The 12,034-nt window shown below is 32.7% G+C and overlaps 1 protein-coding gene across 1 annotated transcript in view; it reads left to right on the top strand.

Moving 5' to 3' along the window:
• The first annotated feature begins 3,776 nt into the window (after positions 1 to 3,776).
• robo1 (roundabout guidance receptor 1) overlaps positions 3,777 to 12,034 on the top strand; it is an 824,247-nt gene continuing 815,989 nt past the window's right edge. The window contains exon 1 of the mRNA XM_085956945.1: positions 3,777 to 4,712. Coding sequence (XP_085813071.1) covers positions 4,580 to 4,712 — 133 coding nt within the window. The 5' untranslated portion in view covers positions 3,777 to 4,579. The remainder of the gene's footprint in view (positions 4,713 to 12,034) is intronic.

Here is a 12,034-nt window from a genome sequence, read left to right as displayed (position 1 = left end):
TAGATAATCTATTTATATAATTTTGAAGCCTTATTTTCCTTTATAGTTATTTTAAACATTTGATGACTGCATGAAGTATTTTTGGTACATAAAATAGTATTCTTTTAAACCTCTCACTCTAATGTTTTAGAATATAGTCATATTTCGGTACATAACTGTGCAGTGGTGTTAAGATTTTTTACATTTATTAATTTTTAAACGCATTTATAAAACCATTAGTATAATTTATTACGAGATAATTTTTGTAAAATTTTCACGATAAAAAATTATTTTGATAATCTCTGTGATCCCAAATTTGACAAGAATTAGGCATTTTATTATTCAAAAAATCGGCAAAATTAACACATTTGAAGATGATTCTAAAGATACTTATTATAAGCTATATCTTTGACCATTCAAGTGTGATAAAAATCTTATGAATAATGATTGCTTTATAATAATTATTGACCTAAGAATAAGGTAGTTTTTTTTTTGAAATACGCCATTTCTTTTGTCATTCACTAGTGGTTAAGCTACAACATACGGCCGTAACCATAAAATGACAAACTATAATTAAAGTAGGGAGTAAAATGATGTTAACGCGCGTGTTTGAACATATACCTAGCTGAATTTTTTTTTATTTTTTTTTAAACGGTACATGTTCAAACACGCGCGTCAATATCATTTTACTCCCTACTTCAATTATAGTTTGTCAATTTATGGCTACGGCCGTATGTTGTAGCTTAACCACTGGGGAATGACAAAAGAAATGGCGTATTTCAAAAAAACACTACCTTATTCTTAGGTCAATAATTATTATAAATCAATTATTATTCCTAAGATGTTTATCACACTTGAATGGTAAAAGACATAGCTTATAATAAATATCTTTAGAATCATCTTCAAATGTGTTAATCTTGCCGATTTTTTGAATAATAAAATGCCTAATTCTTGTCAAATTTGCGATCACAGAGATTATCAATATAATTTTTTATCGTGAATATTTTACAAAAATTATCTCGTAATAAATTATGCTAATGGTTTTATAAATGCGTTTAAAAATTAATAAATGTAAAAAATCTTAACACCAATGCACAGTTATGTACCGAAATATGACTATATTCTAAAACATTAGAGCGAGAGGTTTAAAAGAATACTATTTTATGTAACAAAAATACTTAATGCAGTCATCAAATGTTAAAAATAATTATAAAGGATAATAAGGCTTCAAAATTATATAAATAGATTATCTACAACGTTTAAGGAGTGTCCAGGATCATGGTTTGAAAATACAATAAAAACTCAATTTTGACCTTCGACGAGCATGTCCCCCCTTAAAAAAAACGCATAAATTGGCTTTATTTAGCGAAAACACTAATACATGCAATATATTTATATAATTCAAATTGACACACTGATGGGTAGGTAGGTACTATTGAAAAATCATGTTATTTGCGATGCGTGTGCATGTACGTTAATGGTTTGAAAGAAACAATTAACCGGTTAAGTGCCCAAAGCGTCTTTGGACGCCCTAATTACACCAATTCTTATGTTAATTACTAATTGCGGTATAGAAAGGATTAAATGCAATGAACGCTGATATACAACTTCGCCAACTACCTATATGGTGTGACGCACAGAACAGAAAAATAAGATGTAAATGGGAAGGCCCGTCACCATGAACTCAGGCTTGAAGCTTATTTCAGTTTACGACTTAATAGCAGTCAGTCCATACATATAAAACACAAGGAATACAAAGCCCTCCTGATTGTTTTAATTTATTAAAGAATGAGCGTTTCGTTTACTTGACAAACTTTAATACATTATACCTAAAACAGACGTGACTGTTGAAGACTTTTTTTAAAACTTTTTTACCTACCTAAGTTTATCCCATATTTCTCCACATTCGAGAATTAAACCCGTTTCCAATTTCCCGTTATTTTTGTGTTCCTTGGTTTGACCAATTAACATCATATTATTAAAATAACACGTCATATTGTTGAAAAATCATTTAAATGCAATGCTTGTGAATGAGTGAAGTATTTTAACACTAACTTATAAACGAATAAAATTTTAGGATTTATCGCTTTAACTGCTAAACAAAAAATAAAGTACCAAAGCGAGGTTTTCAGAAAAAAATCCCATGAAAAAAGGGACTATAATAAAAATGACGCGTGGTCACCGCAGTTATAGTTTACTATAAAATGTCTATATGTAGCTATGTGTGTAAAAACTGATAAATAATAGGAATATTAATTATGTCTTTTTCATCGAATGTTGTCACATATCTCGCTGTAATAGAGCAGTGGTAGGAAACCAGTTGTTAGGCAACACTAGGTGCGCTAGGTGTGATTATAAACAACATACCTAGTGCAGACGCGACCACTTGTGGTCGCATGCAATTATAGCCATTTTCAGTGCTACCAATAAAAGTGAGAAGACACTAATCTGTAATCATAATAAAAGGATCTGTAAACACAATGGTATTGGGGATCGGGGATTTAAAGATAAATATTTAAAACAAAAACATTTTTTCTGTTTTTTAATGTTTAGGGGGGGGGGGGGTGTCGTAATATGTGAAGATGTGACGTAATATCAATGATGTTCCAACATAACATCATTACGTAATATTGACATGGTGGTAAAAGGTTATGTGACGAAGACGTTTGGGGGGGGGGGTTAAATATACAAAATCGTGTGACTTCATAATATTATATGGACGGCCTCCGTAGGTACATAGTTGCATATGTTGGTTGGCGAACCTGTGGCACGCGAGATGATTGATGAAAATATATCACTACTATATATTATATATTTTAAAAATAATGACGACATAAATGCATGTGTATTTTCTCCGGTTTTTCATATTATGTTTACCAATCGATGCGCAAACGAAAACGACGAAATATCATATACGATTGCATAGGTCTTAGGATCGGGCAATTAAAAATATTCAATCAAAAAACCTTATGCAACTAATTATCGGCAGTCATTCAAATATGATAACTGCTTGTTATTTTTACTGAAATATAATCTCTAAAAAAAAACAAGAGTGGTTCAAATGCTTCCACAATCTCTTTGAGAATTTTGAAAACATGATGGAAATATTCAAAGAATAAAATATATGCCTTCAGCTAGAAATACGGTGAAAAATAGAATATCAAGAACTCAATTGTAATTTTTAAACTTTTTAATGGAATTCTTAAAAACTATTTTTTTAGAAAACTTTTGAAAACTTTTTTCGCCACGAAAAACTGCTTGGCACGTCAGACAGTCGAAAAATATTATTTGGGAAATTTTGGCACGCGTTCGTAAAAAGGTTCGCAATCCCTGGTATAGTGTATAATATAGTATAAGTATAATAATTATGTATACAAATACATCGTATACCTCTATAATAGGTATTGTTTTATATTTTGAGAATGATCCTTATGGCGAAACCGGTCTTGTTATAAATATACCTAATTTACTTGGGGAAATAAGTACTTACGGAAAAAAATTATCGGCATCCTACCATAACAATATTTGTATACAAATACAATGATGATAAAATAAATAATATGTAATCACAAAAATAGTAGAAAGATATCATTTTTTGCAGCTCAACGATATTATTCCCTTTTCATTTTCTCATGTGATATCACTTAATATGTTTATCTCCTTCATACACACTATCCAGCATCATAAAACTTGTGCTCAAGTGCGACGGAGATAGATATTGTGAGGGTTACTTTGCAGATGCATTCTCGATTTGTTTTCCTGCACGGCTATTCATAAAATTTTGTTCTGTTTAGCTTAGTTCCGATGTGGCTTTCGAGGCGGGAGCTTGTGTCGCTCGTTTCACGATTTTCACTTCCGACCGCGCGATGTTTTTTGTGCCGAAAAGTTTTTGAATACCAACAGAATTGACAGTGCATAATTTTACAATAAAACCAATATTCTATCGATAAAAAGGTGCAAAATAAAATTATCCACCACACTACTAGTGTTTTTGACATAAATCAAGTGTTTTTTTGTCAATAATAATTGTGATTGTTTTCATTTTGTAAAACTAAATATTTTTAAAAACTGTTTTTGTTTTGTTTATTTTAATATTTAACAATACCCATACATTATACACATAGTGAGTGAGTGATTTCTCGGGTTAATCACAAAATGGATTTAAAAATAATCGACCTACATATAAATAAATAGGTAATATCAAAATAAACATTGGTTATTATTATAACTTACTTATTACAAAATTGTAAAACCTAATTAATGATAGATACATACTACGTTAAAATTGATGTACGTATTGTTGTTATAAGTGAAAATCTTTTAAAATATCATGCATACCTAATTCATTACAAAAAAGATTTTTTCGTTACCTACCTACGAAAACTAATCATATTTTAAATTTATTTCTGCTAGTACCTAATGTCATTCATTTCCACTATCGAATGAAAACAATATTACATTATTGTAAATATATAATAAAGTGAATAATTGTTTTTAAAAAACGCCTCATATATATATATGTAGTGAAATTGTGTGATACATATTAATTATTATTGCTACAAATGTGCGGCTTCGTGTTAGTGATTGTGAAATATCTGTAATGATGTCAGCGATGGTTGGTAGACGCTCGTCATCATCACAAGGAACCTTCGGAAGGAGAGGTTCTGGCTTGGATTATGGAGCCATCTACTTCTTTTTGCTGTTGCTGTGTTCAGGATTACAATTAATTGAAGGTAACGATGATGGAGATTGATAGCACTTTACAATTTATACATGAAATTAATGGATTGTCTGCAGGGCTCGAAATGGAACGGAACGCACCCGAGCGCCGTTCCGGCTCGTGAAATTTCTAAAATTACCGCTCCGTCTCGTGGAAAAAATATGTTGACCGTCTGAGCTTTGATAGGCCATAGAATAGAAAATCTGACAAACTTATTTTCATAAAATACACATACGATTTGATGACTATGTAAATACCTTCAGAAAATTTGTCGAGCGCTCCGGTTCGTAACCTTTTCCGTTTCGAGCGCTGATTGTCTGCGGTACCTACCTACTTAACTTACATAGAAAAATGATTGTTTTCTTTCGCTTAGTTAATATTTTAACAACCTACCTTTTTTATTTAATTTATTTTGAATACACTACAATATTATTATTGTCCCTTTATTTACCTGTATATTCACTGTAGGTATATAAATTAATAGCTTTACTTATGCCCAACTCTGACATACCTACATAATAATATAAAAATATAAAGTTAGTTTGATCTTGTTCATAATAGTCGAGACTTCCACAGTTGTTTGTTATCGTTCCACCGTGTGTTCTTCTTCCTTCCTTCCTCGACGTTTCTCTTGAGAATGGCGTCTGCAACGAGCCCGAAACGTCGATTAGGGAAGGAGGAAAGAATCCCAAAAATCTATTACGATTTGTTCGTTCAAATTACGTTTCCTTCCATTTTTTTTTATTGTATGTTCTTTTGGACTTAGCTGTCTGAACTATTTTCATTTTAACATGTTGTATGCTTTTAGATAAAGATACTTATTTAAATATGTATTGAAATAGATAGGTGTGTAATTATTAATTTTATTACTATTGTTTTATTACGTAAGATAGATGACTTTTTAGTTGAACCCAGTACTCAATAGGTACATTAGTGGGATTAAAACCCATGTCCAGACAATCAGAAAAATCGCTTAATCTAAACCTTGGTGGTTGGCAGTACAATACCTAAATACCCATACACCTACTCTACACCTAATTTCATATTTTTATTAACTCGTAAAAATCAGAAATCCGAACACAAACACGTGTTTATGTAGGAAAATGATGAAAAGGTTGGTCATAATGTGTTTCTTTTGTATAACATTGTGAATAGTAAAAATATAACCAAACATGTCGTTTTTACATTGTCTACGCTTGCCCACAATTCAGTTGGGTGCCAACCCAAAATTGCTCCATAATAAAACATAAATATATTTTAAATTCCAATATACAGAAACGAATAACGTTATTATTATATTCACATCGAAATATTTTTATTAAGTACCTACTTACTTGTCTACCTATAATAAACAATATCTTGTATTTTTCTAAAATAATTATTAACAGCATGCAGTAAAGTAGTGTAGCAGGTAACTTTTTTAATAGGTACCCATGAAACACATTGATGAGGGAAAATGCCCCTTAAATTTTCACAGCTTTAAAAGTCGCCCACTTTTACAACATTGATTTTGTACAAGAATACACTATTACAGAAACATTTTATGCCTATTATGTTAGGATACTGGCCAGTTCTATTGAGGTTTTGAGAGAATGCTTTTCGGTATATTTGTGCAGAACTCGCTGGGTGCCGTATATTTTCAGGTGTTTTCAAATTATGTAAGATTAATAAATATAAATATTTAAAACCAGTCGCTATCTATAGGTATAGACCAAGAATTTGAAGCGAACCCCAAAATACAAAGCCCGCCTAATTGATGTTCTCAAATAATATATTCTCAATACTTATTGAATGCGCGTTTCGTTTACGTGACAGACTTATATAATATTAATACAGAAGACAGTGACGACACTATTAAAATAAAATATTCTTCAACATATTGTTTGTTTAAGTTTATCCCATATTTCTTCACACTCGAGAATTGTACATTCTTATAAAGACACCCGAAAGATAACCCACTTCCCTTATTTTTATGTTCCCTTGTAAATGTTCAGCTGCCTGCAACATGGCCGTACATACTTTTATATAACATGAATAAATTATCCAAATATTAGCTACAAAACTACGTATATAACTTAATTCCTACCACGTTTTTATTAGCTCGTATTCTTGTTTGTCCAGTTCAAATATTTTCTTGTTTGTCCAAGATTTGTATTGTATGATTGAAGATTTTTAACTAACTTCCCGGCTAGATAGGCATTTGAAACTTTTAGAATATATCAGAACACGATTACAATGCATTCTTTTAATACTTTTACCCATCTTTAAGCAGAATTGAATTCATTTTCAGTTAATTCTATTTTGTATGGAAAGTTATTTCGGAAAAAAATTCGTAAAAAATAAAACACTATTATTGGTTGCTAAGGTGGTTCTAGCAACTAAATTATTAATATATACTTACGTGCGTTACTATGGAAATCAATATGAAATGTCAAAATGACATTTCAGTATTCTATATTTATTCAGTATTTCTATCAAGTACAAAAAAGTATTTATTAATACATAGAATTGTTAAGTTTATATCAGGGGGGGGGGCAAACTGCGGCCCGCCGGGTATTTTTTTGCGGCCCGCCATCATTAATTGTACTTCTGATTACGAATAACTTTTTTATATATATTTTTTTTAAATATTGACCATAGATTAAAATTTGTTCACCAATAGTACGCGATCCATTTTCAATAGATAGTGATAGTGTACCGACAGAGCTACAACTTGAGATTATTGATCTGCAGTGTGACACTGATTTAAGAGAATTGCATCGTCGTGATGAAATCTCCAAATTTTACAATGCCCTTAATTCAGACAAATTCGACCAACTTAAAGATTATGCAAGAAAAATGTTCGTTATTTTTGGATCAACCTATATATGCGAACAAAAATTTTCGATCATGAACCTCAATAAAAATTCTTTACGATCAAATATCTCCGATGCCCATTTACAAGCAATTTTGAGAATATCAACTACAAAACTAACACCTGAATTTAAAAAAATGTTAAAAAAAGTACAACAGTTTCATTCTTCTCATTAATTTTTTTGTAACGTTTATTTTTCGTGATAATAAATAGTGTATATTTAAAAATGGTATTTTACTTGCGGGGCCCGCCGCTCATTTTGAATTCTTGAATTTGGCCCTCCAACTAAAAAGTTTGCCCTCCCCTGGTTTATATGATTCAACAGATAATTTAAAAACGTGATAAGTATATAAAAAGTTCTTTTTATCTTGTAATTATTTTGTTAATATTGGAGGAAATCCAATCCATGTAGCTACGGAGTCGTCTCTGAAATGCGTAGTTAATTTCTTTGAAAATGTTACCTACTTTACATTTAATTTACAATTAATTAACTAATTAATAATTAACAACAGTGTTCCGCCGAAAATCTTTCTCTTAAAAAAGTCTTTTTTTATTACTTGAGATTTCAGAGCTCGCTTTTTAGCGATCATTGACAACAATGTATAAAAAAAATAAAGCGGAAAAGAAATATAAGGTGCTCCTTATTAGGAAGGATGTCCAGGCTCCTGAGGAGTGCGTGGCCAAGTGGTTATTATGTATTTGTATAGTGATTTGAGAAGCAGTAGGTCTGGGTTCAAAAATCTTTATCAAATACGTAATGTATTTTTGGACGTATGTCTATTTTATATTGTATTCTATAATGATAGATACATACATGGATTCGTCTCGCCGCACAGAAAATCGGCAACATTTAATTTACAAAGGTTTTTCAGTAATAATAATTAGTATTGATTAGAGCATACCTATCTATCGTTTAATCGGAAACCATTAAACTACTTTTTTTCAATTGCCATAAAATAATATCAAAAGTTAGACGTCTTAAAGTGCGGCCACACCGGCAACAAGTCGCGCGACAACTCGTTAAATTTTACGATAATTATCATAATTGCTTAAGAAATTTTACGATAATTATCATGCTTATCGTAAAATTTAACGAGTTGTCGCGCGACTTGTTTTCGGTGTGGACCCGGCATTAGGCATAAAACCCACCAAAAAAGCGTTCGGTGCGCTCACTACTGAGTAGGCCCCCTCCCACCCGCGCATTACCCTTCACCTATGTAATAAGGGGCTCAAGGAGCACAAAATAATTATTATTATCAGCGTTTCTCATAACAAAGCAATAAAAATATTATTAAATTTCTCGGGGCTTGTAATTAATATCGGACACGCAATAACTAAACAAAGAGTTCACTGTTCTTAAATCATGGCTTCTCGCCCGTCTGTCGACGACGCTTCGAGGAGCGTGATTTTGCTTGCCGTGTTCAATGAATGGACTACGTTGTATTTTCGTTAATTCGTATCGCTGAGAAGCCAAAAACGGTGACTCATGGGGCAGGCGGGCACAATGCGTCGTCAAGTCCAGTGTGCGCTGGCGTATTTGATTACGTTGTATTTTCGATGATTCACATAGAAAATGCGCGAGCGCCCCCCGTAAGCCTGCTTTAGTGGACTTTATGCCTTAGGGTAATTTTATTTGCTATTAGTTTATATGAATTAGCAGTAACTCTATATATAAAAAAATATATTTATTACTGAGTTACTGTAGGTGCGATGTGAATGAATGTCGACCAATGCATATATTGATCAGAGCGTAATTAATACGTCATAATCTGAATTTTCTAAAAGTCGGCGCGGTATGTATAGTGTGTAGCATGATGCTGTCTATCATGCGGTTGAAAACATAATCAACTAACGTCAATAACTTATATATCCTTCCTCGTGTTGCTTGCATAATATTTAATTTAATTATTGTTTGTTTGCTTATTTTGGATTTATTCATCCATTGCGTATTAGGTATATTATAGCGCTTTGGCCCAAAACTTGAATGCCGATCTATTTTTTCGTAGGTACTGAATAAATAAAGAGATTGTGGATATACCCATTCGAGTCTGATATAAGCAAGTCATTCATAAATTGGGTTCGCAATAATACCTATAGGCATCGCATCCCAGATTAAATAAATGCCAACCTAAATAAAATAAACCCTCTTTGCAATAAACGAAAAACAAAACGTCAACTTTATACCTATTAGGTAATAAATTATGATCAATATACTTAGATGTTATCTATAATAAACGAAAAAAAAATGTTAAGTTGACTTTCATAAAATAATTACAACAAATAGATAACATTGCTAATTCAAAGTGTCATCATTTTAAAGTACATACCAAAATACACGTAGATATTGTGTGTATTAATTACTACGTGCATGCAAGTGCATAGGCAACCAACCAAGTTGCGTAAATCGACTTAATAGATAATAAGCTACGAGGGTGGGTCAATAAGTCCTTAGAAAAGCCGACAGGTGGCGCGACTAGTACTGTAAGCGGTTTGTTTTCATGCAGCGGCACTACCGATTCAGTATGCTGCGAAGTTTCAATCAGATTGGTCGGGTTGTTGTGTGTTTCTCGTACATTTAAAAAAAAAATTTGCTTGTGGAAAATGGAAAAATGGAAAATGGAGAAAATTGAGTTTAGAGCTGTTATTAAACATTTTAATATAAAAGGGTTAACAGCAAAGGAAATAAAAAATGAGTTGGATTTAGTTCACGGCATATCTGCTCCTTCACTTGCAACTATTTATAACTGGTTAAATGAATTTAAACGTGGTCGTACATCAACAAAGGATGAACCACGCTCAGGACGTCCTGTAGAGGTGACTACACCAGAAATGATCAATAAAATCCACGATATGGTGTTAAGTGACCGAAGATTAAAGTTGAGTGAGATAATTGAGGTTACAGGGATCTCAAAAGGTAGCGTCATTTCTATTTTACATGACAAATTGGGCATGAAAAATATTTCTGCAAGATGGGTGCCGCGTTTGCTCACAGTCGACAATAAACGCAATAGGGTGGTGGCCTCTAAAGCCCTGTTGTTGCTCATGCAACGCAATCCGGATGAATTTTTTCGTCGCTTTGTGACTGTAGATGAAACATGGATACACCACTATACTCCCGAGACGAAAGAACAGTCAAAGCAGTGGATTGCGAAGGCAAACCATGTCCAAAGAAGGCGAAAACCGTAAAATCAGCTGGTAAGGTTATGGCTACTGTATTTTGGGATGCACGTGAAATTATTTTCGTTGACTATTTGGAAAAAGGAAAAACAATAACAGGGGATTATTATGCATCTTTATTGGACCAGCTAAAAAACAAAATTGAAGAAAAACGGCCTCATTTAAACAGGAAAAAAATCCTCTTTCATCAGGACAATGCCCGTGTTCAGACATGTTTACGATCAATGGCTAAAATTGAAGAATTGAAGTTCGAATTGGTCGACCACCCACCGTATTCGCCAGATTTAGCCCCCAGTGACTTTTTCCTTTTCCCAAACTTAAAAAAATGGCTAAGTGGACAACGTTTTTTTTCAAATGAAGAAGTCATCGATCGGACAAATGCTTATTTTGAGGACCTTCCGAAAACTTATTTTTCTGACGGTTTAAAAAAAATTGAGAAACGTCTAACCAAGTGTATTGAGCTCCAAGGAGATTATGTTGAGAAATAAAAAAAAAATACAAAAATAAAAACTGTTTTAATGCTTTTTTCTAAGGAATTATTGACCCACCCTCGTATTATAATATTGCTACAAAACAGTTTTCAAAATTCTGTAAATGAGGTCAAGTTTATTTATTAATGACTCACTATTCTTATGAAAATGTTTTTATTAATGTGTTATTAGTGTTTGACGGGGGTAGAAGTTGTTATGAAAATAATACAATTTTATACTCAGTGTTAGTTCATACATTATTAGGTACATAGTTATCCAAAGTTGGGAATAACATAATAATATTTTTATTCATTTTCACACCGAGTAGTAAGAGCGCCTGCACACGTGCATGGATTTACTAGCACATAAATATTGTGTAAATTCAACTATCGCGATAATAACTGCTTATGCGTCAATTACATCGATCTACTTTACGAGCTGTTTGTTGGCGAATTTACAATCTGCCTGTAAAGTCGCCCAGTGTCATCATCGAACAAGCTAACAAGCAGATTGTAAACAATTTACCGAGAAAAGTCGGTCAACTTTACACGCTACACGCCGGCGTGTGGGCCTACTGCGTCTGCGCAGTAGAGCGTAGTAGCGACCTCCCGGTAAAAACGAACTACGTTCTGTCAAAATAGTCGCTAGCTTGTTGGCTTCTCAGCGAATGGAAAGTTTTGTGTGTCATCATCACAATCGCAGTAGCTGAATCGCCCGCTTTTAAATTCGCCAACAAACAGCTCGTAAAGTAGCTCAATGTAATTGACGTATTACACGTAAAAGTGCTGATTGTGCCAATCTCATTCATCAAGCATAAGCGAGACGCGTTGTTGT

This window comes from Rhyacophila brunnea, unplaced genomic scaffold (genome assembly GCF_057557595.1).
Source record: "Rhyacophila brunnea isolate RB1 unplaced genomic scaffold, BYU_Rbru_1.0 scaffold_6, whole genome shotgun sequence".
Lineage (NCBI taxonomy): Eukaryota > Metazoa > Arthropoda > Insecta > Trichoptera > Rhyacophilidae > Rhyacophila > Rhyacophila brunnea.
The sequence above is the reverse complement of the archived record's forward strand: the minus strand, read 5'-3'. Positions and strand labels throughout refer to the sequence as shown.